This window comes from Apodemus sylvaticus, chromosome 14 (assembly GCF_947179515.1).
Source record: "Apodemus sylvaticus chromosome 14, mApoSyl1.1, whole genome shotgun sequence".
NCBI classification, from domain to species: Eukaryota; Metazoa; Chordata; class Mammalia; order Rodentia; family Muridae; genus Apodemus; species Apodemus sylvaticus.
In genome coordinates this window covers 12,009,933-12,035,435 of record NC_067485.1, presented here as the reverse complement: position 1 = coordinate 12,035,435, position 25,503 = coordinate 12,009,933, and the positions used below count along the sequence as shown (strand labels likewise).

General features: G+C 53.4%; 2 protein-coding genes and 1 long non-coding RNA gene across 14 annotated transcripts in view; all 3 read right to left on the bottom strand.

Moving 5' to 3' along the window:
• Window positions 1-415: 415 nt before the first annotated feature.
• Window positions 416-8,458, bottom strand: Ddx41 (DEAD-box helicase 41). 2 transcript variants are annotated; one of them, XM_052156329.1, is made up of 17 exons: window positions 8,270-8,458; window positions 8,083-8,193; window positions 7,650-7,809; window positions 7,493-7,567; window positions 7,326-7,386; window positions 7,045-7,181; window positions 6,335-6,407; window positions 6,073-6,226; window positions 5,862-5,998; window positions 4,854-5,016; window positions 4,360-4,491; window positions 4,072-4,143; window positions 3,852-3,948; window positions 3,582-3,731; window positions 3,427-3,498; window positions 3,232-3,342; window positions 416-552 (listed from the first exon to the last, which is right to left on the bottom strand). In XM_052156329.1, the coding sequence occupies exons 1-17, from the start codon at window positions 8,294-8,296 to the stop codon at window positions 416-418; spliced, it is 1,869 nt and encodes a 622-aa protein (XP_052012289.1). In that variant the 5' UTR covers window positions 8,297-8,458. The 2 variants fall into 2 exon arrangements, with proteins under 2 accessions (XP_052012289.1, XP_052012288.1); XM_052156328.1 differs by lacking the exon at window positions 416-552 and adding an exon at window positions 2,823-2,841 and having other exon boundaries at window positions 3,198-3,342; window positions 8,270-8,455.
• A 3,051-nt stretch (window positions 8,459-11,509) lies between these two features.
• The window catches only part of Fam193b (family with sequence similarity 193 member B), a 33,613-nt gene continuing 19,619 nt past the window's right edge, over window positions 11,510-25,503 (bottom strand). For 7 of the 9 annotated variants that reach the window (XM_052156318.1, XM_052156319.1, XM_052156322.1 and 4 more), the window contains 6 exons: window positions 23,704-23,887; window positions 22,578-22,817; window positions 15,899-16,901; window positions 15,698-15,773; window positions 13,918-14,015; window positions 11,510-11,843 (listed from right to left, as the gene is read on the bottom strand). In XM_052156318.1, coding sequence (XP_052012278.1) covers window positions 13,919-14,015; window positions 15,698-15,773; window positions 15,899-16,901; window positions 22,578-22,817; window positions 23,704-23,887 — 1,600 coding nt within the window. In that variant the 3' untranslated portion in view covers window positions 11,510-11,843; window position 13,918. The remainder of the gene's footprint in view (window positions 11,844-13,917; window positions 14,016-15,697; window positions 15,774-15,898; window positions 16,902-22,577; window positions 22,818-23,703; window positions 23,888-25,503) is intronic. The other 2 variants (XM_052156320.1, XM_052156327.1) reach the window with 2 other exon arrangements.
• LOC127664403 (uncharacterized) lies at window positions 14,024-15,688 on the bottom strand. 3 transcript variants are annotated; one of them, XR_007973199.1, is made up of 3 exons: window positions 14,802-15,688; window positions 14,606-14,752; window positions 14,024-14,458 (listed from the first exon to the last, which is right to left on the bottom strand). It is a non-coding gene; the product is annotated as an uncharacterized LOC127664403 (long non-coding RNA). The 3 variants fall into 3 exon arrangements; XR_007973197.1 differs by having other exon boundaries at window positions 14,606-14,801; window positions 14,851-15,688; XR_007973198.1 differs by having other exon boundaries at window positions 14,606-15,144; window positions 15,194-15,688.

The following is a 25,503-nucleotide window of genomic DNA, read 5'->3' as shown; positions in this document are numbered from 1 at the left end:
AACCATTTCCCTGTGACCCTCAATGGTGGCTCCTGAGTTATCAGGTATCCCGACCAGATACCCTGAGCCCAGATGGGGACACCAGCCAGTGAAATCTCTTCTATAGGAGGCTGGCAACTCTGGAAGATGCAGATGTCTTGCCTCAGGTGGTACTGGAGGCAGAGGCTTGTGCAGGACTGAGGGGCAGGTGGGTGAGAGAGAGAGAGAGAGAGAGAGAGAGAGGAAGATCTGGTCCAAGAAAAAGGTTTGTGCTTTAATGGCAGCTGAGAAGAGAACAGAAATAGTAACTCTGAGGGTGCTGGGGCTGCCCAGGCCTGCTGGGCCGAGGAGGCTGGCTTCTTGTCTTGAGGGCTGGTGTGCACATGGCTGGTGTCCTGGGACTTGACTCTCAGGGAGATGAGGGGAAACAGACGGCTCAAAAGTCCATGGAGCTGTGGGCCAGGTAGTCCTTGCGGCCAATGTTGCTGACCTGCTTGGTCTGCATAGCTTCGAGTTTGGGGCAGTCAGTGATCCGATGGCCCAGGCCTCCACAGAAGGCACAGCCCCGTTCTCCTGGGGGTGGAGAGAAGGGACAGCAAGGACTTAGGACCAAGTTTCAGGTCTTGGATCTTGACCCCAGCTGGCCCTATCAGCCAGGACTGGTTTCCTGGTATTTCAATCTGTCTGCCTTACCAGCCCCAAGGGAGCCGCTGTACACTGGAGACTAGGACCACGCTCCGCACTCACCTCCTGTGTCAGCAAGAACTGCTCAACTCACCTCCAGTATCCAGAACGGACCTGCTCCACACTCACCTCCAATGTCCAGCACGGACCACGCTCCACACTCACCTCCAATGTCCAGCACGGACCTGCTCCACACTCATCACCTCCAGTGTCCAGAACGGACCTGCTCCACACTCACCTCCAATGTCCAGCACGGACCACGCTCCACACTCACCTCCAATGTCCAGCACGGACCACGCTCCACACTCACCTCCAATGTCCAGCACGGACCACGCTCCACACTCACCTCCAATGTCCAGCATGGACTTGCTCCACACTCACCTCCAATGTCCAGCATGGACCTGCTCCACACTCACCTCCAATGTCCAGCACAGACCTGCTCCACACTCACCTCCAATGTCCAGCACGGACCTGCTCCACACTCACCTCCAATGTCCAGCATGGACCTGCTCCACACTCACCTCCAATGTCCAGCACAGACCTGCTCCACACTCACCTCCAATGTCCAGCACTGACCTGCTCAACACTCACCTCCAATGTCCAGCACGGACCTGCTCCACACTCACCTCCAATGTCCAGCACAGACCTGCTCAACACTCACCTCCAATGTCCAGCATGGACCTGCTCCACACTCACCTCCAATGTCCAGCACGGACCACGCTCCGCACTCACCTCCAATGTCCAGCACAGACCTGCTCCACACTCACCTCCAATGTCCAGCACGGACCACGCTCCGCACTCACCTCCAATGTCCAGCACAGACCTGCTCCACACTCACCTCCAATGTCCAGCACGGACCACGCTCCGCACTCACCTCCAATGTCCAGCACAGACCTGCTCAACACTCACCTCCAATGTCCAGCACAGACCTGCTCCACACTCACCTCCAATGTCCAGCACAGACCTGCTCCACACTCACCTCCAATGTCCAGCACTGACCTGCTCAACACTCACCTCCAATGTCCAGCATGGACCATGCTCCACACTCACCTCCAATGTCCAGCACAGACCTGCTCCACACTCACCTCCAATGTCCAGCACTGACCTGCTCAACACTCACCTCCAATGTCCAGCACAGACCTGCTCCACACTCACCTCCAATGTCCAGCACGGACCACGCTCCACACTCACCTCCAATGTCCAGCACAGACCTGCTCCACACTCACCTCCAATGTCCAGCACAGACCTGCTCCACACTCACCTCCAATGTCCAGCACTGACCTGCTCAACACTCACCTCCAATGTCCAGCACGGACCACGCTCCGCACTCACCTCCAATGTCCAGCACGGACCACGCTCCGCACTCACCTCCAATGTCCAGCACAGACCTGCTCCACACTCACCTCCAATGTCCAGCACAGACCTGCTCCACACTCACCTCCAATGTCCAGCACGGACCACGCTCCGCACTCACCTCCAATGTCCAGCACAGACCTGCTCAACACTCACCTCCAATGTCCAGCACGGACCACGCTCCGCACTCACCTCCAATGTCCAGCACAGATCTGCTCCACACTCACCTCCAATGTCCAGCACAGACCTGCTCCACACTCACCTCCAATGTCCAGCACAGACCTGCTCCACACTCACCTCCAATGTCCAGCACTGACCTGCTCAACACTCACCTCCAATGTCCAGCATGGACCTGCTCCACACTCACCTCCAATGTCCAGCACGGACCACGCTCCACACTCACCTCCAATGTCCAGCACAGACCTGCTCAACACTCACCTCCAATGTCCAGCACGGACCACGCTCCGCACTCACCTCCAATCCCAGCACAGACCTGCTCCACACTCACCTTCAATGTCCAGCATGGACCTGCTCCACACTCACCTCCAATGTCCAGCATGGACCTGCTCCACACTCACCTCCAATGTCCAGCATGGACCATGCTCCGCACTCACCTCCAATCCCAGCACAGACCTGCTCCACACTCACCTCCAATGTCCAGCACGGACCTGCTCCACATTCACCTCCAATGTCCAGCACGGACCTGCTCCACACTCACCTCCAATGTCCAGCACGGACCACGCTCCACACTCACCTCCAATGTCCAGCACGGACCACACTCCGCAGTCACCTCCAATGTCCAGCACGGACCTGCTCCGCACTCACCTCCAATCCCAGCACGGACCACGCTCCACACTCACCTCTAATGTCCAGCACGGACCACGCTCCACACTCACCTCCAATGTCCAGCACGGACCATGCTCCACACTCACCTCCAATGTCCAGCACGGACCATGCTCCACACTCACCTCCAATGTCCAGCACGGACCACGCTCCACACTCACCTCCAATGTCCAGCATGGACCACGCTCCACACTCACCTCCAATCCCAGCACAGACCTGCTCCACACTCACCTCCAATGTCCAGCATGGACCACGCTCCACACTCACCTCCAATGTCCAGCATGGACCACGCTCCACACTCACCTCCAATCCCAGCATGGACCACGCTCCACACTCACCTCCAATCCCAGCATGGACCTGCTCTGCACTCACCTCCAATGTCCAGCATGGACTCGTCCCCACAGTGCAGGACTTGCAGAACAGGCGGAACCTTCTGCTTGGCCTCCAGCAACAAGGCTTTGAGGTCCATGAGCACGGACTCGTCTGAGGGAGACAATGAGCGCCATCAGGGTCTATCTTGGCTTTAGAACCCGAAGCAGAGCCAGGTAGCTAAGGTAAGCGCCTCACCGCAGGCCTTGTTGATGAAGGTGGTGGCAATGCCCGTGTTTCCTGAACGCCCAGTGCGGCCGATCCGGTGCACTGCAGGGAAAGGAACAGCCTCTGGTCCGCTGCCCGGAGCCGGCCCTCCTCTTTCCCAGCCCACCAATCCCCGCCCTCTGTACCATAGTTCTCGATCTCTTCAGGCATGTCATAGTTGATGACGTGCTGGATGGCAGGGAAGTCCAGGCCTTTAGAGGCCACATCCGTGGCCACTAAGACATCCTTCTTGCCTTCCCGGAATGCCTCTATGGCCTTGGTCCGCTCTTCCTGGTCTGGGTGGGTCAGGTAGGTGTCAGAACTATAGTAGGAGTGTTGGGAGTAGTGCAGGATAGCCCAACGGGGAAGGGGAATGGGAAGGGAGGAAGCTATGCCAATGTGTTGGCCATCCTGACCTTTGCCCCCATGAATGGCCACGGCCTCCACCCCCTTGAGTAGGAGGTATTCGTGAATGGCATCCACGTCTGCTTTCTTCTCTGCAAAGATGAGCACCTGCCCCGAAAAGGCCACTCTAGTCAGAAGGCATCACACGGACTACCGCCTGGCACACATCCCTCCCATCCCATCCCACTCATCACGGGACCTCTGGGACCAGCCTGGTCCACCTATACTCACAGGTGGGGGCGTCTTCTGCAAGCACTCAAGCAGGTATACCATCTTGGCTTCCTCTTTCACATATTCCACCTCCTGCCACCAGAGAGGCCAGGTCAGGGGATGCCAAGGCTCAGCTCACAGTCATGGCCCCGACACTGCAGCCCGGCTCCCAGTCTGCACTAGAAGCCTCTTGCTGTGAGGGCTAGACAGCCTTGGCTGAAGCCACAGGTGGACTCTTTGGTTAGCTTCACGAGCAAGGCCAACTTTAGCATCCACCCAGGACTCTGCCCACCAGGAGTGTGTGCATACCTGGATGACATCAAGGCTGGCTGCTCCAGCACGACCCACATTGATGGTGACAGGCTTTACCAGGGCACTCTTGGCAAAGTTTTGAATCTTCTTCGGCATGGTGGCACTAAAGAGCAGAGTCTGCCGCTGGCCCTGAGAAAAGCCAGGACTAAGACAGTGGTTCTCAACCTGAGGGTCTCAACCCCTTTGGGAGTCCCACATCAGAGCGCCTTCATATCAGATGTTTATAATACAATGCATAACAACAACAACATCACAGTTATGAAGTGGTGATGAAGTAACTGTGCTTGGGATCAGCACACCACGAGGAGCTGTTGTGGGATCAGCATTAGGGAGGTTGAGAACCCTGGGCTAAGGGCGTGTACGACTGTACGGAGAACAGCTACTGAACAGCTGAGCCACAGGCCCTGATCAGGAAGCATGCAGCACAGGGGCCCGGCAGTTCAGCATGCAGTACATAAGTGTGTGTGTATCTACGTGCAAGAGTCACGCACCTTGAAGTAGGAGAAGATGGTGCGGATGTCGCCCTCAAAGCCCATGTCGATCATGCGGTCAGCTTCATCCAGGGCCAGGTAGCGGCAGATGTCTAGGCTGACCATTTTCTTCTGCAGCAAGTCCATGAGGCGTCCCGGTGTGGCTACCATCATGTGCACACCACTGAGAACACAGACACCCTGAGTTTTGTGTACCTGGGTATCCATCCCTACGACCCACCAAGAGGCTGGGTGGTGCCTTCTGCCTTTGCTGTGCCCTCCCCTGCCTCTCAGCACTTCCTTTAGGCTATCTTCCATATAGCATAGGCAGCTTATTTAGTAGAGGCTGGACCTTTCTGGCCTGCACTTATTTTGACATGCCTTCCCCACGAGGGTTGTCCTGAACCTCTAGAGGTTTCGCTCCTAGTTCCTGCATCCCTTTGCTGGCCTTGCTGGGTTCATGTTTCTGATGACCTGACTATCTCTTATATGCCTGCATCTTCCCTGAGCCTGGGAATACTCAGACAGAGGGTGGGTTCTTATGTGACCATATTCATGGGGCCTGGTCCAGAGTGCTAGAGATGTCTGCTGGGCTTGCATTACCTGGAAGGGACCGACAGAGGTGCTACTGGGGTCTGGTCTACTTAAGTACCTTAGCCTTCTTAGTCTTCACAGTGAATAGTTCTGATTTTTCTGAATACCCCAGATTTCAATGGCACCTTCCCTGCAAAGCCTTCTCTGACTTCCAATATCCCAGAGACTGGGACATCCCACCTGCTGTACTCCCAAGACATCCCAGAGACTGGGACATCCCACCTGCTGTACTCCCACGACATCCCAGAGACTGGGACATCCCACCTGCTATACTCCTACAACATCCAGCTGCATCTTTCTATTCTACCCCAAACTGTTTCCCTCCAGGGCTGGGCTCCCAGGAGAGCTCTGTGAGGCCCATGTACTAGCTAAGGTAAAGGCTTCTTTTGCCTCTCTGGGAACCCTGGGGATGCCTGTGGGACCAGCAGTCCATACTGTCGGATGGTCTCCATCTGCTCTTTCACCGACATGCCCCCGATGCAGAGAGCACAACGCAGGAGGGGTGAGCTGTCTTCCTGAAGCAGACGGCAGTAATACTCCAGGATGCCATGGGTCTGTCGAGCCAGCTCTCGCTGAAGGCAGAGACAAGGCTGGTACCAGAGGCCAGCCCAGCCCTTCTCCCGACCACAGGGTTAGCCTGTCTTACCGAGGGGCAGATGATAAGCCCATAGGGTCCTTCCCGCTTGGAGAAAGGCAACCGCTTCTCTTGTTCCAGGCAGAACATGATGACGGGCAGTGTAAATACCAGGGTCTTGCCTGACCCAGTGAAGGCAATGCCGATCATGTCCCGACCAGACAGACTGTCGGGAGATGACAGCTTCAGGACTGGCCCCCCCCCCCCAGCAGGAGACAGGGGGATAAATGGGCGTGGCTTCCCTGCTGCAGCCACACCCACAGCCCATACTTACATGGTAGGGATCCCCTGGATCTGAATGGGTGTTGGCTGGAGGATGCCTTTTTTCTTCAGGCCTCGAAGGATAGCTGTAGAAAAGCATAGGTGTTTTATTGGCATCTGGAATCCAGTAAAATTAGCTCTTCCCTGTTAAGTTGTAAGTCATGAAACAGAGGCTGGGGGTCATGAAACAGTGGGTCCGAGGCCCACTGGCTGACTCGGTCTAAGTTTTCATTAAAGCTCTGTGGAAGCAGAAGACAGCTGAGGCACCTGAAAATATGTCTGAGGAAACCCTTCCTCTCACGAGGAGCAGTGGGACATGCCTATAAGCTCTGAACCTAGGCGCACAGGTGACTGGATTGCTGGGTCTGAGGAAAAAGCCTGGTCATGTCATGCTCGGGAACAATCAGGACTCCATAATGCCATCTGGTTTCAGGCCTGCACATCTCCTCACCTGCCCATAGGGCATGGCAGTCATGCCTTCAGTGCTAGCGTGAATATTCAGCAGGGATGGTGCAGGAGGCGTGTTTTGAATTTGAGGTCAGCCCAGGGTGCAGAAAGAGATCCTGTCTCAAAAGAGCTTCTCCCCCAAAACCAAGTGCCACCAACAACCACAGAGGGATGTTCTATATCCAACTCTCCATCCCCAGTGCTGAGCGCAGCGGGTACTGGGACACGCTCTCACAGAGGCAAGATGATAAAGTATGGGGTCTCCTTCGCAGATACCTGCAGGAAACTTCATTTCCTTGAAGCTCTTGATGGGTGGCGGGATACCATCTCCCTCCACCAGGATGTGGTACTTCTTCCGGACGCGCTCGTGTCGCTCTTCAGACATGCTCAGGACATAACGTGGGGGTGTCCAACTGTGGGTAGGCAGCAGGCAGGAGAGGTCAACACAGTACAGTATAGTACAGGACAGTGGAGTAGCTCCCTCCCCAGTCCCTACAGATGGGCATCGTCAGTACCACTGCCAGTCTCAACCACACATGCTGACTGGAAAGACATACCTAGTTTTGATTGGATCGTCATATGTGATGCCTTTGGCCATTTCCTTCACTGACATCAAGGCTGAGGAGACAGACATAGCTCAATGAGGCTCCTGCTCGCCAGAGGCACACAACCTGTTTGACACCTGGCTCAGCCCACCTCCTCTTTGCACCAACTATAATGGTACCTCGGCCTTCGGCCACACTCTCCAGAATCTTTTCTTCTTCCTTCAGTTGCTTTTCCTTGGCGGACTCCTTTCGTGCTGAGAAAAAGAAGCCAAAGATGTCAGCGAACCAGGAGCACTGCAGCCTAGGCTCATCCTCCCTCCTTCCTGCTCCGCCCACCTTCAGCCTTCTCTTTGAGGTGCTGGTGCTGATCCAGGAGGCTGACATTGGACTGAGGGCCCAGCGGGATGTCGTCCTCATCCCCTCGGGGTTCACTGCCACTGTCCTGCTGCTCTTCCTCTGTAGCTCCCTTGCGTCTTCGCTGCAGCAGCTTCTGGAGCTGAAGTTCCACCAGTGTCCCTCAGAGTCACGCCCAAGACCCAGTAGGTGAGGGGACACAGCACCCGGGAGGGTCGGAACCTAAGATGTGGGTTTTTTTCCGGGAAGGGGGTCGTGTGCACTGAAGCAGGCGCACGTTTGTCCGGAACTCAGGTTCCCTAGTCCCTGGTCTTCCTCAGAACCACGTCCCAAGGTACTACTACCGCTCCCCAGAGCCCCCTCCCGCTGACGGCCGGGGACATGTCGCCGTTGCACCCGCGAAGCGGCCCCTCACCAGTAGCTGCCGGCGCTGCCGCAATGGCACATAGGGCACGTAGTCCTCGTCGTCCTCATCTTCGTCCTCGGAGCGGCTCCCACCCGCAGTCACCTCGTCCGCGCGTGCCCGCTGCGGAGACCCGAGTCAGCCGCGGCCCCTCCCCCCCTACCCGCAACCCCTCGCGTGGACCAAACCTCAGTCCCACCTTCCGCTCGGGTTCCGACTCCTCCATTGCAGGCCGCACACATGCGCAATGCTGGGACAAAAAAGCCACACCTCATCTGAGCTCCAATCAGATAGGAAAAACTGCTGTGGTCGCCTAGCAACGGCGTGAGCGCCGGATCGCGAACTGGGACAATCTTCTTCCAGCGCGTTTGTGGGCGGGTGGCGGAGCTATTTGAGTCTGGCGAAGCCTTGTGGATAGCGGGAGGACTTGAGGCATGCGCAGAAGATTCAAGTCGTGAGTTAAAGGAGCTGTTGACTACCCTCAGCACGGGAGCGCTGTGCCCTCTGGCGGCCAGGAGTCCCAGCCCCGCAAGCAGTGTTCCTCGAGGGCGGTGCTCGCAGAATATGATTCCTCTTTAGTGTGATGTAACACCACTCTTTCGATGGGGTTGGAAGTAAACTAATGGTCAAGGTGTTTTTTTTTGTTGTTGTTGTTTTGTTTTATGTCCCCCCCCCCCCCCCCGAGACAGGGTTTCTCTGTATAGCTGTCCTGGAACTCACTCTGTAGACCAGGCTGGCCTCGAATTCAGAAATCCGCCTGCCTCTGCCTCCCTGGTGCTGGGATTAAAGGCGTGCGCCACCACTGCCTGGCTCAAGGTGTTTTTTAACCTTGTATGTTTTATTGTAAATGATATACATCTCAGAGTGACCGCCTGGGAAGCTAGAGATAGCACAGAGGAGATGCTGGGATCTGGGTTTGCGAGTAAGTGGAGGAGTCACCATCAGGAGAGCAGAAAAAGGAAAAGCGTAGAGCAAATACACAAATTCCTTAGGGCATATGCAGAGATCTCAGGGCTGGTGTGAGGCAGGGGGAAAAGGAGACCAGGCCCGGGTTGTCAGGAGTCCAACTTTAAGGAGGAGAGACAGAGCTAGTGCTGGCTGCCCCTTCCCGAGTCTTTACCTGTAATAGGAGCATTGATCACCATGCAGTGCCAGAGAGAACTCACTTGTTTTGAGATTGGGAGAAATACAGGATCTTTTTTTTTCCTTAAGAGATGGTCTTGCCATGTAGCCAAGACTGGCTTCAAATTTGTGGTGATCATCCTACTTCAGCCTCATGAGTACTGAGATTGTGTAAACAATACCAAGCATGAAATCATCACAAAGGCAGTGCAAATCAATTTTCATGATATTCATAGCAAGTGACCTCTCTTGTAGGATGTGAGGAATAATTAAAAGAAAAGAAAAGCCAGGTGGTTGCACGAACCTTTAATCCCGGCACTCAGTGGGCAGATCTGAGTTTGAAGCCAGCTTGAGCTGCATAGTAAGAACTCATCTTCCGGTAAAGAAACAAACACCTGGAATTCATAATGGAAGAGTAATTGTGGCAGGGTGGGGAATGTGAAGGAAAGTACGGAGCCCTGAGGGCAGCAGGCCTTGTTGGTGACTGTGTGCTGAAGGCCAAAGCTAGGGAAGTCTTGGTAGGTACTTGGCCAGACTTTTACTTTTGCCACAGCAGGAATGTTAGATAGCTGTTTAAAGTGTGAAAAACAAAGCTAACCAACACAGAGAAAAGGCTTCCTCTGCTTCCCTGTCCTGAGACTGACCAGGTGGAGAAGCAGGAACTGTGCTCCTGTGCTCTGGCTCCTGCTCCTGTGGAGTGGCTGGGGAGAGGAGGGGAAGAGCAGGGATTCTGGCCTGCCCCGCTTCCATAGGCCCTTCAACTGCAGAGCGCCTCTCTAGAGGCTGCTGCTAACAGAAGCTTGGGTAAGAGTGGCATTTAGCAGTGCTGGAGAGGTGACTTGGGTTAGGAGCATTTGTCTGTGCAGAGGACCCAGATTTGAATTCTCAGCACTACATTGTACCTCACAAACACAACTCCAGTTCTGTGGAATCCAATGCTCTCTTCTGGCCTTGGACACCAGGCTTATAGGGTGAGCAAAACACTCACACCTAAAATAGATCTTAAAGAGACTTTAGCTTGGACTTAGTGCATGAGGCATTGTGAGTAAATGGACATTACACTAGGATTTGGGAAGATGCAGGGATCCCTCGACTTCACAGACGTTTATCATGGGTTCTGTTTTCAGGTCTATGAGTGGGTACACGGCCCATTCCCACAGGACAGGCAGATTGAATTCATATAAGGTGTTTGCCTTTAACTGCTCCAGATGTGTTGGTAAGGTATGGGTGGCTCCCAACTGGCTAGAGCTGCAGGTGGTGGTTGTAAAGGCCTCAGGCCTCTGGTCTCATACATATGTAAAAGGGCATATCTAACCTGTATCCACCACGTGGTAATCTTGCAAAGGGGAAAACTAAGTCTAAGGGCTAAGCTTGTTTCCCAAGGTACTTAGACACTGCGCAGGCAGGGTGAACCTGTAAGGGCATTCAGTTCCTGCAGATTAACTGAGGGCGAGGACAATACCCTGGGATGGGAAGGGCATTCACTTCCTGTGCATTAACTGAGGGGCCAAGACACTACCCTGGAATGGGCTGCACTCTCTCCGGTGCAGCCTGGACATAAGGAGAGCCCAGGGAAAGTTGTTGCTTTTTGCCTGTCTGTCCTCACTCATATCTCGTGATGGATGCATTTATTCGGTTGCTGCTACTGCTGCTGACATCAGAACTTAGCTTCCTCAGTCTTCCAATGTAGATTAAAGATTAAGGGGCTCTCTTGAGCTCTAGAGATAGCTCAGCAGTTAAGAGCACTGTGCTCTTCCAGAGGACCCAGGTTCAAGTCCCAGCAAACACATGGTAGCTCATAACCATGTGTAACTGCAGTGCCAGGGGATTCAATGCTCTTCTCTGGCCTCCACAGGCAGTACATACATGTAGTGCATGCATACACATGCAGAAAAAAACCACCCATACACACATATAAAAATAAAAATTAAAGATCAGTGGTTCTCCAGAAATTGTCCAGCACTTCAGCACTAGACTGAACCAGCCTAGTGGCAGCCACTGTTGAGCTACCCAGCCCATACAGTGTTAGAGGCTGATGTGCCTGAGTTCTCCCAATAGGAGGCTGAGCCTAGACAGTGACAACAGCCTTTGGGCCCAGCCAGACAGCTTAGCAGTCACTTTGCTGTTCCCCATCTCTGTTATGTTGGGCTGTCAGCTCCACTCAAGATTGCTTGGGGACTCTTAAGAGTTAAGTAAGAACTGACAGTCTGCCTTGGCAGAGTACTGCTCTAGATGGTGACTAAGGCAGACCTCTGTTTCTGAGTACACAGATCTCTCCCACTCCCCATCCAGACCAGCAAATCACCATCACACTAACTGTGTCCAAATGTTGCTTTATCTTTCTCCATGAAAGATATTCACAGTATCAAAAGTAAAGAATTAAAAAAACAAAACAGAAACCAAACAGAGAGCAGTGTTGGGCCAGCAGTGCTGCCAGCCCTCGGCTCACTGGCCAGCCCATCCCTGGGCTCTGAGTGGAGGCTGCGTAGCACCAGGAAGCAGCTCTGCTGAGGTCCTCAAAGGCCCCAGCACAGCATGGCGTCCATTCAGCTTTGGGTTGTTCAGGGTGGAGGGAGCAGGGCGGGTCAGAACTACATCTGCAGCTTGAGTTGGAGCCTTGAGATGACCTGGAGACATTAACCTGGGCAGGGCTGAAAGGGGCAAAGAGGGCAGGGTCAGAGTAAGTGCAGGCCCCTCCCCCCCGCTGGCCTTGCTGGCTCTGGGTCCCTGTGAATCACACCCCCAGCTTCTGCCCAGACCCCTGCTGTATCTGGGCCTGTGGAGGTGGTAGTATGTAGCATTAACTTTGTTTCTTGGACTAAAAACAAGCCACAGAAGCTGGGCGGTGGTGGTGCACACCTGTAATCCCAGCACTCTGGGAGGCAGAGGCAGCCGGATTTCGAGTTCGAGGCCAGCCTGGTCTACAGAGTGAGTTCCAGGACAGCCAGGGCTACACAGAGAAACCCTGTCTTGGAAAAAAAAAAAAACCAAAAAACCAAGCCATAGATTTCCAGGATGGAAATAGGAAAATTTTCAATAGAAAATGAAGTTTAAAACTGGGATAGAGCCCAGTCCTGAGGTTCTGTCAACATATGGGACAGCCCTGGAGGAAACTAAGGCCCTTCCTGCAGCACACCTGTGCAGGTCAGGGCTGAGCAAGAGCTCCGATGCTGACAACCATTCTCCCACTTACAGGTGCTAGTGGAGGCCAGCCCTGTATTCAGACTCCTACTCAGGCTCAAGGAGACAGCCTGGGCTGGGTCAGCACTGTAGCCTACTAGACCTTCGTGGAAGATGATGGAATAGCTCCAGGCTGTATGCTTGCGAGGGGAGGGAGGAGGACAGTGGTCTTCCTGTCTTGGAAGAGATCAACTAAGGGAGAAGATGGCTGGATTAGGTTTCTTGGGAGACCAGTGAAACTGGTCTCAGAAAGTGAGGTGTGACCCTTTTTCTCTCCATAGCGGCAACAGATGGGGTCTTGGCTATTTCATCACTCTTGTGGTGGTGGAAAAGAAAGGTAAGAGAACACCTTACCCCTAGAAGATACCCTTGGGGTGTGGCTATCCTGAAGTGCAGAGGATCCCACTCCTCAAAGCACAGGAAGTCTGAAGTGACTCTGAAGAAAGCAGCTTTAACTTGGAGGCAACATATGCACAGCACAGGGAGCCTCAACTCTGGAGGCTGCCCCGGCTTCAGGCCTCTGTATTGCCTGGGTGAGTTATTCAGAGTCCAGGAAGCTTACTGCTTTAACCCAGAGAAGAATTTTTCAAGAACCCAGGAGCATAGCATCAGGTGGGGAAGACACGAGTATGTATGTGCACAGAGGTCAGCGCTCCCACTGTACTAAGGTCAGCTATGCAGCTGTCAGACAAGATTCCTGGTGCAGATACACAGCACGAAGTTAGGACATGGAACTGTGGGTCCTGAGTTCAATTCCCAGCACACAACGGCTCACAACCATCTGTAATGGGGTTCAGTGCCCTCTTCTGGCATGCAGGTGTATATGCAGATAGAGCACTCATAAAATAAAAAAATGTACACAGAACTGAATAGCCGTGGGCCCCAATACTGTGTGCCTATCTTGTCTGCACTAAAGCTCTCAGCCTGGAGGCTTTCTCCAGTTTTGGGCAACCAGCCCCCAGACATTACCCAATATGTCAATAGTTCAGATAACAGGGCTTATTTGAGTGGAGGGCAGGCCAGAGCTGCTGTGAGTCCGTCTCTTCCCAATAGACAGCTTAGCTACTAGTTTCTCAGGAACTTGTGCTAGAGGATTAGGAAGAATCCTTATCAACACCTCCATGATTTATCAATGGCCTGCAAGGTCTTGCTCTAGTTCACCTGCCTGTCACTGTTCCCTCAGGGCTGGGAACAAGTGAGATTCAAGTCCAGTGCCCACCTCCCTGATGTCTACTGTCGCCGGGACGCTTTGGGAGGCTGAGCCCCAGTTTTGACATCCCAAGAAGCTGACCTTCAGGAGAAGCAGCAGCAAGATTCAGGGAGGGAGCAATCAGGGAGGATGGATGGAAGAACAGAGGCCTCGGTGAGTCAGCTCACACAAGGACGGTGCAGAGCATCAGCAACTGAATGTGGAGATGTGGTTGCTGCAGAAAGCAGGTGAGCAAGCCCGAAGTCCAGACACATCCCTGGAGCCACCATACAGAAAGGTCTAGGGGGCACAGAGCTCGGAAGGGAGCAGGTGCACATAATAGCTGGGGTCTCTACCTCACTGAGCTGTGCTTGGAGTGGTTTTCTTGAGGCTGAAGTTGGTCCAGTTCACAGCAACTTTCTGACGGGTTTGCTTTGCAGAATCCAAACAGAACCTATTGGGTTTTGGAAATATGGGCAAAACACAGTAAGAAGTTTTCTCCTGCCTCTAGACAAAACATGTCCCATTTACTCAAAAACTAGCTGGAAGCTTAGAGTGAGACACTGTAATCCCAGCACCCACGACTGCCATGAGTGTGAGGGCAGCCCGGGTTATTTGGCAAGACTCTTAAAAAAAACAAAACAAAACAACAACAACAACAAAAAAACAAATAAAGAAACGAGTTGGTTCTAAACAGACATGGTGACTCCCAGGTGTCGGGGCTTGACAGGCTTGAGAACTCCTGTGCATGAGGCCAGGGGACAATGCATTAAGACAACAGCTGTGAGCTCCAAACTGGCCACCGTCCCTGCCTTAGTCTCTGTGCATGGTGTCCACTGTTACAGACAGTGTTACACCTTTAGCCTTAGCCTCTGTGCATGGCGTCCACTGTTACACCTTTCACCGTCCCTGCCTTAGTCTCTGTACATGGCGTCCACTGTCACACCTTTCACCGTCCCTGCCTTAGTCTCTGTACATGGCGTCCACTGTCACACCTTTCACCGTCCCTGCCTTAGTCTCTGTACATGACGTCCACTGTTACACCTTTCACCGTCCCTGCCTTAGCCTCTGTGTATGACGTCCACTGTTACACCTTTCACCGTCCCTGCCTTAGTCTCTGTACATGGCGTCCACTGTCACACCTTTCACCGTCCCTGCCTTAGTCTCTGTACATGGCGTCCACTGTCACACCTTCCACTGTCCCTGCCTTAGTCTCTGTACATGGCGTCCACTGTCACACCTTTCACCGTCCCTGCCTTAGTCTCTGTACATGGCGTCCACTGTTACACCTTCCACTGTCCCTGCCTTAGTCTCTGTACATGGCGTCCACTGTCACACCTTTCACCGTCCCTGCCTTAGCCTCTATGTATGACGTCCACTGTCACACCTTTCACCGTCCCTGCCTTAGCCTCTATGTATGACGTCCACTGTTACACCTTTCACCGTCCCTGCCTTAGCCTCTGTGTATGACGTCCACTGTTACACCTTTCACCGTCCCTGCCTTAGTCTCTGTACATGGCGTCCACTGTCACACCTTTCACCGTCCCTGCCTTAGTCTCTGTACATGGCGTCCACTGTCACACCTTTCACCGTCCCTGCCTTAGTCTCTGTACATGACGTCCACTGTCACACCTTTCACCGTCCCTGCTGAGTTCAGCTCAGTCTTATTCTTCAAACTGCACGTCAGCCTCACCTCTCCAGAACAGTGTCCTCTAGCCCCCAGGCTGGTTTGAAGGCCCCATCATACCATTATGCCTGTAATGGCATCAATCACTGGGCTGTATATTTCTGATCTCTCTAGACTTTTCTAGAGTTTGGCCCACTAGAACAGAAATACAAGCAATAAATAAATAAATAAATAAGCCAGCCCTGGAGATTTCCGTGAGTTTGACGCCAGCCTAGTTTATGTAACAAGTTCGTGAGCACCATGAAACCCTGCTCCTGGGTGCTGGCACGGCTCCTTCACCTCAGGCCTTACACTTTGCCAGATGATCATCTTGCCAAGAGGTTCCCTGGGTTCAAACTATGTGGAAGGGCCTGGCAGGGCAGTGAGGAACCCATGGGTTTCCTCTGCCTTGGGGCTCGGGCGAGAACGTCGGCTCCCTCAGCTGGGAAAAGCAGGCAGCACACACCTACCTCTTAAAGTACTCCACCTCTCGGTCTGTCTCATCCATCTCCACCCCATCCAAGTCCTTGGGCAGGAACACATCGTCTAGGAAGACACAGCCAGGAGGGCTCAGTGCCTATGGCAGGCCTCTGGGGTCATGCTGGGACTGCCCTCCACCCCATGGCTTGGTTGGAGTGGGGGTTCAGCCACTTGGTTCCTGGTGCACTCACCCAAGGAGGCGGCTGACTTCTCCTGCTTGTTTCGGCTCCGGCGGCTGCGGCCCTTGCCCTGGGACAAGCTCTGTGGCCTTGCTGGGCCAGGGGTCTGCTCAGACTCCTGCTCCAGAGTCCGTGCCTTGGCCCCACCCGGCCAGTTCTGCCAGGAACTGCCCTTCTTGTCAGGTTTGGAGCTGTCAACCTGAATTGGTGCTGGCCGGCTCCCCCAGCTGCACTCTCCAGGTTCTGCACCACTGCCAGCTTTGGCAGGCTCTGAGCCCTTGCCTGGCTGCTTGGGGCTAGATATCTGGGTCTTTGCACTGGGAGTCTCTAGATCAGCTGGAGGCCAGGAGGCTGGACTTGCCTCAGTCTTCTTTGCGTGACTCCCCTGTCTCTTGCTCTTCCTTGGCTTCCCACCTGCGGCCACAGGCTCTGACAATTCCTGCTTGCAACTGGGAGCTTCCTTTGAACTTCCCTCAGAGCTTGGGTGGCCTGGTTTGGGTGTCTTGACCCAGATCACCCTTGACAGGTTGGGCACAGTGTTGAGTCTTCTCACGAGCCCATTCTCAGGGATACCAGGAGGGGGGCACCTCACCTCTGTCCATGGTGGGTGAGGGTCTCTCCTTTCTGCCCATGGTGGGACTGGCTCACCTGGGGCTTGTATTGTGTGGCTCTGAGGGGAACCCAAGGTCAAGGGGGACAGGTCAAGGTTGATGTCAGGCTGTTTCTGAGAGGAGCCGCTGAGGTCTGAAGGGGTTAGGGTCTGAGCTTCCATAGTCCCCTCCTTAAAGCCACTGCTATCCACGCTGAGCTCACACATACTCAAACTGGCACAGAGGGAGTCTTTGACGGTGCTCTTGATCTCCTGCAAGCGGCTGCTCAAGAAGCTATTGACCCGGTCCAGTTCCTGGTCAGGCCACTCTAGGAGCCTCTCCCTGGCAGGCCGTGGCTCCTGGCCTCCGGAAACACGATTCACCTGCTTCAGAGCTTCTGTTGCCAACCGGGCCTTCTCTTTTTCCTGCCAAAAGAAGACAGTTTCAGCAGAGGTCTGCTACCGAACAAGAACACTGTGATACCTCAGCTTGGGACCTAGCTTTGCCACTTGCTGAAGACAGAGACTCATGATCTTCACATATTCCTCGGGCCTGCAGGGAGGAGGGGCTGATGAGAGCAGACAGAGAGCAGTCTCGGGGGGGGGGGGGGGGAGTACAAAGAAGCCCCTGATGGTGGCTTTGGACAGTTTATTCATTCTGAGTCTGTGTCGGCTCCAGGGTGTAAGAGGGCTGGGACCTGCTTCTGAGTACGGGTCAGTGTGAGCTTGAGTGATCTGTTTACTCCCCAGTTAGGACCCAGTGGGCTCATCTACAAAGCAGAGACGATAACTGAGAACAGAAGTGGACTGAAGAACAGAGTGGGGATGCGTGGCTGCGGAGCAGGCTCTTCACTGTGTAGGTGCCGGGGAGGCATTATTATGCAGTCGCAAAGGTAAGATACAGGAGTTGAGAGCTCCGAGTGAGTGTCCTGATGCCGCGTTACTGAAGAGGGGCATCTCTTACAACGGTCCCTCACTGCTCAGCCAGCTCCACATACCCCAGCCCACATCTCGCATGTGTCCCACAGCATACCACGGTTAGTGACAAGGCAGGGCCCTCACCACCAGATGTACAAGCAGCTCCTGAGCCCAAGACACTGGCAGGTCCCAAGAGGTTGGGTCCTGTAAATCCTCTTCAACAGACTTGAATGAGGAGAATGGAAATCCATCTGTGGGCTGAGTTATCCAAATTTCTCTACCTAAACCCAAGGTACCAGGAGGCTTACAGAGCCTAGGGGTCAGATGAGAAGGCCGTGGTGGAGTACCACCTCACGTGTTTCCAGGTGACTTGCAGACTGAGGGGGAGACAAAGGAAAATGAATCTGGGGAGAGAAGACTTGCCTCCCCTCTGCATCACCTCAGAGAGAATGCTCTTCTGTGCTAGTGGACGGCCACCATGTAAGCTCTGTCCTTCTGAACCCTGACTGCACACCTAAGCTCAGTTCTTTAGGGCCCCTTGGACTAATCTCTCTCTTTAAACCTTAATATCCAAGTTTGGAATATACAAGAAAAAGTTGCTCTGAGGAGGCCTGTAAGGGTCCAAGTCTCCCTCCCCATGTGCCAGGACTCTGCCTACTCAGGAAGGCACCAGCAGTGTGGCCTGGAGCAGTGTCTGCAGAGAGAACAGGGCAATTAGAGAACAGAGGGATGCTCTTTCCCTTCCGGAATCAGCACAGCTTGCCTCTGGTTGTAAGAGATTAGGAAGTTTTTACTCAGGAATGTTTGCTTCATGTCTAGAGTGTCTCCATGCACAGACCTGGTCCCTGCAGCAGGTCATCCTTTAGCCCTCACCACTGCCCTTGCTGTACCATCATGCAGTTCATACAGATGGGGAACTTCTGCTTTGGCAAAAATACAAAACTGGTTCAAGATCAGCAGGCTAGTAAATCAGCAAGGCGTAGTTCATGGGTTCCAGACTCTTGAGTTCCTTTGCTCACTGACTGAGACAGTGGGCTAAGCTTTGGGAGGACAGCTGGGCACAAGACATGGTCTGTTTCCCAGCTTCAGTTAGCCGGGGAAGAGAGATATCCAAATGGTCTGCTTAACAGTGACAGTGTCAAGTGCTACAGGGCAGAAAGTCCAGCGCGCACCTTTAGCCCAGCCTGGAGCACCTGAGAAGGCTCCTGGCGGGCACTGAAGGGTGAGGGGTCTACCCTGGAAAATTAAGTGCCCTACGCAGAAGTACAGGTGGAGCCTAGAGCTCTGCTCTGCCTTTGTCTTTGCCAGGGGAGGTGTGGTGTGGAGGGACCTTGAAGACAGGAAGGCAGGCTGGAGAGTAAGCTGAGATGAAGCTGGGAAGCTAAGCAGCAGCTGGGTCCTAAGATCTGTAGGCTGTGCGGAAGGCTGGCTCTGAGCCTGAGGTACCCAGTATTACCAACGTAGATGCTGAGGGTGGCTGTCATGGATAGGGATTGCCATGTGCAGCAGAAAGGTAAATGATGCATATCCAGAAGGCACCACCATCGCGCACAGCTGCTCCCGTGGTGCTCATGAACTGAGCATTCATATTCAGTGCCGGGTATTCTACCCAGGTCTCCATGCATCATTTCACATCATCCTCCCAACAATCCATGACTTAGGTTCTTGTTAGTCTCATGTTATAGATGGAAAAACTGAGGCTTAGAGATGAACTGATTTGCCCAAGGTCATACAGCAAGTGTGAGCAAGCTGAGCTTCAAACTGAAGTGCAAGGCTCACTGCTTTCAGTCACAATGTGCTTGCCCAGGACAATGCCCATGGCTCAGTGGAGCAGTCCTCTTTACTGAATAGACAATGAAAAAGAAAAGGCAGGTCTCTTTTGTTATATACTGAGTCTGAGGTACCTGCAGGATGTCCCCAAAGAGGACCAATAGCTATCGGAGATGCCAATGTCAAGCACAGAGCAAACATGTCACCTAGACGGCTTTTCTTCCCTAGAGAGATATGGTCCACAAAGTCTAGACGAGGGACAGGAACTCACAAGGCAGATGGAAAGAGGTCACGGAGGCCGGTGAGAAATATGGAGAGATGGTGACCCCACGGCCCCTGCTTGCCTGAAAGTCAAGGAGCCAAGGCTTAAAGGGCAGCACACGTCAAAGGTCAACTGGCGGACATCTATGATGGCAAATATCTAGGACATACGTAGGATTTTGTGATACAGTGGAGAATGAGGGAAGGCTTAGGTGGCGATGGGAACGATGAACTCAGATGTAAGGAAGAGGAAACGAGCTAGGCCGGCAGAACTGCCTGCCTCTGAACAGCTGGCACAGTGACACGCGACGGGAGCCAGGGCAGAGGAGACGGCAGACCCGGGGTCTGAGCCTGAGGAAGCAGTTTACCAACTGAAGGCTTTGAAAAGAAGAGCAGGCAGCCTGGACTGAGAAAGCAAGATGGGACGACACAGGCTGGCAGGACGACTCTTCCCTTAGAGGAGGAGGTGTGGACAATGACGTTTTCCTTGCTGGAAACAGAAGTGAGTGTGTTTGCTAAAGAACAAGGGGGAGCAGCTGAGAGTCTCCAAACTGGACAATCAGAGGTCTGAGAGAAGGGCCGTGTGAACGGGCAGGGATAACAGGCTGGGGACCCACAGCCAGCCAGGCTACATGAGAGATCAAGCAAGTTGGGGAGCCACCAGCTGAGCCCCCCCCCCCAGTCACATGCTATCCTCTCAGTATAGAAGGGTAGACAGTAGGATGGCCAGAGATACATTATAGTTTTTCAAGCAGTTGAGTGAGAAAGGCAACAGGCAAGGAACTAAAGAGCACTGGTCAGAGAGCGGCCAAAGTGAGCTTACTCTAATGAGCGCTAGCTTGGCCTGGAAGAGGAGAAAGGCTCAGAAGACAATACTCAGGGGACAAGGAAGGATGGACCATAGGTTGTGGTCAACACAAGCATGGGTGTAGCTTCAGAGCATCAGGGATTAGTGCCTAAAGGCAAGAGAAGAAAGTCATGTCTGAACGTGGGGTGAGGGGCCAGGAAGACCCTTGCTTCTGCCTATCTTCCAAGGTGCTAGAGAACACGCAGTCATCACTCCATGCCTCCCGGGGAAACTGGATTCTTGATGGCAGCCTAACTACTTAAGAAGGACCTCAGAACCAGGCGGTGGTGGCCCACGCCTGTAATTCCAGCACTTGGGAGGCAGAGGCAGGCGGGTTTCTGAGTTCAAGGCCAGCCTGGTCTACAGAGTGAGTTCCAGGGCAGCCAGGGCTATACAGAGAAACCGTGTCTCAAAAAAACAAAAACAAAAACAAAAACAAAAACAAAACAAAACAAAACAAAAAAAAGGAAGAAGGACCTCAGAGAGGGGGCTGACAATGCACATTGACAGTAGTCTCTGATCTAACACTAAGACAGCATCTGTATGCTTGCTCCTCTCTACAGTGACTGCAGGGAGCTCTGGGATCAGAAGGTTCAGTGCATGGCAGGCTAGAGAGATGCAAGGTGCAGCATGGCGGCAGAGAGGACTTCCCCAGGGATGTCTGGGGAAGTGTCTGAACTGAGCCCAGAGTCACGGTCTTTCAGGAAGGACACACAGGTTTATAAAATGCACACCAGACCTGGGAACTGTGGAACAATGCCTTCTGGGGACTGCTCAGAGGCCAGAGACCACTGCAGTCGGTGGGACACTTCTGGAGGGCAACTCGGGGTGGGAGCAAAGAAAGGATGACCTCTGAAGGCAGCATCAGGACCTTTTGCTTAACTACCTGAGGTTGCAGAAGGATCTTGGTTGTCCTTGGGCTGGAAAGATGGAGAATTACTTCTTGCCTTCCAGAGCTCTATCTAGGGTTGTTTGACCACCCAAGAACTGAAAGCAAGCTGGTGGTTCCTTCATGTGGCACTGAGCGGGTGCAGCTGGGGTGGGCAGGTAAGAAATGAAGCTGCGGGCGACCAGGCGTCAGGCCCTGGGGCTCGTGTAAGCAGCAGCGCAGTCCAGGGATCGCTCCCTGGGTCACTCCTCCGTGCTGAGTGAGGCCTGGCCCCCTGCCTGGGCTTCAGTCCGTCTCCGCGCTGGCAACTGCTGCTCTCGCCCTCCACTGGCACTTGAGTGTCTCACAGGAGCCTGAATCAATCTGCTCAACTGCAGCAGCCTCCACAGCCGCAGCGCTGCCCAGTCACAGGAACTACCTTCGACACCTGGGACACACCCAAGGCTTGCTCTCACTCAAGTCTCTCAGCCCCAGTCTGTCACTGACCCCTTGGTCTTGTCTTTTCCTACCTGGTGTATCAAACTCAAAGTTTCCTTTCCCTCACCTCCCAATCTGCCCCCTGTATCACCACACTGCAGTCAAGATACAGATTTGAGGGCTGGAGAGATGGCTCAGCGGTTAAGAGCACTGACTGCTCTTCCAGAGGTCCTGAGTTCAAATCCCAGCAACCACATGGTGGCTCACAACCATCTGTAATGAGATCTGATGCCTTCTTCTGGTACTTACATGTAATAAATAAATCTTTAAAAAAAAATACCGATTTGAGGGAGTTGAGCCCCTGGTGACATCCTCTTATTTGGAGGCTAAGGTCAAAGCTGACAGCCCTGACAGAGCCTCTGAGCTCCCTTCTGTTCCCACTGCCTGCCTGCCCTACTTCTCTGCTGCTTCCAGCACTGGCTCTACCACACTGCTGTGAGGTGTGCTGGACCCACTGCCTGTGTTCCCTGGGACGCAGCTGACGGACGAGTCACCTCCTATAAAGTCACTCCAGGGCTTTACGGGCCAGGGCCCTCACCCAGGTTCCTGTCACACACTGATGTGTTTGTCCAGTTTTGTGTCAGTCTCCTCACTGGACTGAGGTTCTCCCAGGGTGAGAACTTAACTGTTACTTTTTGGCTCCCAGTATTTGTGGACATGCTTCCTGAATGAATAAATGACCGATGACGGGAGAGGCAAATCCTCAGCTTGGCGGACACCAGCAGTCAGCCAGCGGCAGAGACACATTTCGTGCTCCAATTACTGCCCCTGGGGTTTCCCTGACCCTGATGCCCCCCCAGATTCATTCAGACCTTCCCGTGGTAATGAGGATACCAAGATTTTTTGGTAGTTAGCACCATTCATACCCCAGGTCTTAGGGCTTGGGGTGAGGGAGTCCTCAGGGAGGAGCGGCAGTAGAGCTGAGCCCCCCCACACCCACCTTCTTTTTCAGCTTGTGCCGGGCCCGCTTGGCAGCCCTGGCGCTGTTGGGGACTTGGGGCTCCGTGCTGTTGATGAATTCCAGCAGCTCGTCCACATCTCGGTGGTCCACCGCAGGCTCCCCAGGGATCCCGCCCAGGGTGCCCCCCTTCATGGGCAGCTCCTCTTTCCGCCTGGTCAGCCTCGAGCGGAGCTTCTCCCGGATCTCAGTATAATTCCGGCTCGTCGGGGCAGCGAGTGGCTGGGGAGGGGGAGGTGCTGACATTACACCCCAGGCCTGGGGGGCCCATGGCACTCCCACCCGCTGGCACCAGGTATGTGGTGAGAAGCCAGATAATTATTCGCTCTAGCATCAGCCACCAAGGCCAAATGGGTTCATCCTCAGTAGACTGAGCCGAAGCAGTGGCAGGTATGAAGATGAGGGCAGAGCTTGGTGACCACGGGCTGGGGAGCCAGGGGAGCAGGTTTGAGCCCTGGCTTCATCCCTTGGAAGCTGTATGACCTTGGGCGAGTCACTCAGTCTTTGTGAACCTCAATTTTGTCACCTCTAAAATGAAGATAACAATGCCTCACTCAAAGGTGACTGGTAATTCTGAATTACTTCCACACTTCCTATTCTAAACTGTTCTGCACTAGCCAGCAGCCTTTTCCTCTTCTCCTTCTGAGACTTCTGAATTGCTCCACTGTCTACAAACAGCCTGTGCCCGGACCTGAGCCTCCTGGGTGCCACCTGTGCTCACGGCCTGGACCTCAGCTGGCTGCCATACTGGGGACCTCAGCTGCTGTCACACTGGGGCCTTTTGCTTCCACTCTGCCTTCATCATGCACAAGCGTTCACTTCTCTGGGATTACACACGTATACATACTCATCAGAATCATAGCTTTTTCTCTGCCACTTCCTCTCCTTTTGCCTAAAGAAAAAAAGTCAATCTTAAGAGAAACCACGAGAAGAACACAGCTAATAAAGTGTTAAGATATCCCGACCTCACAAATGTGCCTCCAGGCTGAAGCAAGCAGACGTAGGTGCTAGGACTCTGACGCCCAGAACGGCAGTCATCGCCATGATCAAGGTCTCTGTCCTCTGCCCCTGGCTGCCCAGCCCTCTCTGCCCAGGCAGGCTCACTCACCGCATTGTGGCCGAAGAACTCACAGTAGCAGCAGTCACAGAACTTCCCATCGCGGGGGTGGGCGGAGGACGAGGTGCAGGAGCTGCGCTCAGAGCTGCTATCCTCTTCCTCTCCCAGACCCTCATCGGCCTCACAGGCCAGGCCACTGTGTGCAAATTTGTGCCCCTTGCACCCAGGGTCCCTGCTGCAAGGGAGAAGGGCCCAGAGGTAAGAGTGGGTGGTGTAGGCACAGAACAGAGCAGGAGCCTAGAAAAGCACCCCAGTCCCCAGCCACCATTCCAGCTGCCCTCCGCCTGTTGCATTAACGCCTCTTGTAAAGGCCAGAGCCTGGTAAGAGCTTCCGGTATCACAAATGTAAAGGCTGACCCTGTGGAAGTTCCCTGCATACCCCTATGTGATGGTGCTGTGTCAATACTTCTCTAGCTCATTACAAGCCTTGTGATTGTGGGCTGTTCACCATTTGTCTTTTAAACTAATGAGCCTGCCACTTGCATTCTGGAGTCTTTACACAGCACAGCAACCTTGCAGAGCAAGTGCTCAGTGAACAGGAATATGAACCGACTCATGGGCTGCTGGCTCTTCTGGTATTAGCCCCAAATGACCAACGAGAACAGTTTTTCTTCTACTTGTCCAGGGTCCTTATGATACACTTGAGCCTTGTATCGGTCTCAGTAGGCAGAGCCTCCTTACTCAAGAGCTCTGTGATGAGAAAAAGCAGATGTGTTTCCTGGGGGCCACAGACTAGAAGAACCACTACTGCTCGGACCGAAAACATAGTGAGCAGGACACCTAGCCCTCCTTGAAGTTCTGTTTAGCAATTATGGAGACTGGGGCACAGAGCACTTGGCTGCTCTGCTGAACAGGTAGTAAACAACAAACTCCTGTTTCCCTGTGCACAGAGTTCATACTTTCTCCACTTACATTCTCAAGAACTCTGGCAATGAGTTGGGGCAATTTTATTATAACAGTATTTTCCAGGGCAAGGCTGAGACAGGCTGAGAGGTCCCTGAATCAGAGCTAGGAAGGAGCAGAGCCCTGTGACAGACACATCAGCAGCAGCTGGAGCACTGCAAAGCTGGTCCCATATTTGAGGGGGAAATAAGAGTGAGGTGACAGTGTAGGCCAGGCCAGTGTAGCCCATGTCTGCTTCTGGAAAGGCTAATAAACATGCGGTAGCAGCAGTTGCTACCAGTGGTGTCTACAGGAGTTTATTTCAAGTTCCCCAGTGTTCTGAGGATCCAGAGAGACTGCTACTCTTTACTGGAGGTTACATGGATTCGAAGAACCCTATAAAAGCAGTTCTCCCACCTACTCTCTTTCCCGCTGGGCATGCAACTCAGAGCATTCTGCATCTACCACAAAGGGAATCCCTAGCACACATGCACTCTCCCTCCGCCCTCCCCTTCACTCTCTGAATAAAATCAGTCTTTCTAAACAGTCGAGGCTGGCCTTGAACTCTAGATCCCCTGGCCTCTGCTTCCCAATGCTGGGATCATAGGTGTAGCACTCTGCATGGGAGAAAGCAGCTTGCCAATGTGTGTTAAGAATCCTTCTAAGAAACAATGATTAAAAAGTATAAGAAGGAAAAGCTTTAGGGCAGGAGAGCTTTAGATGTTGGTTATTTTAAACTAATGGAATGACCTAAATGTTCCATAGCTGGAGACCAGCAAAATGAACTATAATTAATATTTTCCAGCCCCAAATACTGAGGATTAAGGACAAATCATAGGAATAGGAACACCATACTCCTTAATGAAAGCAGCAAGGTCCAAGTCTGTACTGACATCATCAACAGCATGG

What these genes read in the sequence shown, in the direction of transcription:
- Ddx41 (XM_052156329.1), bottom strand. Translation starts at nt 8,296, where the DNA reads ATGGAGGAGTCGGAACCCGAGCGGAAG. An exon ending in GGCAGCGCCGGCAGCTACTG is followed by an intron (nt 7,810 to 8,082) that starts GTGAGGGGCCGC and finishes GTGGAACTTCAG; the next exon opens with CTCCAGAAGCTGCTGCAGCG. An exon ending in GAGTGTGGCCGAAGGCCGAG is followed by an intron (nt 7,387 to 7,492) that starts GTACCATTATAG and finishes CTGTCTCCTCAG; the next exon opens with CCTTGATGTCAGTGAAGGAA.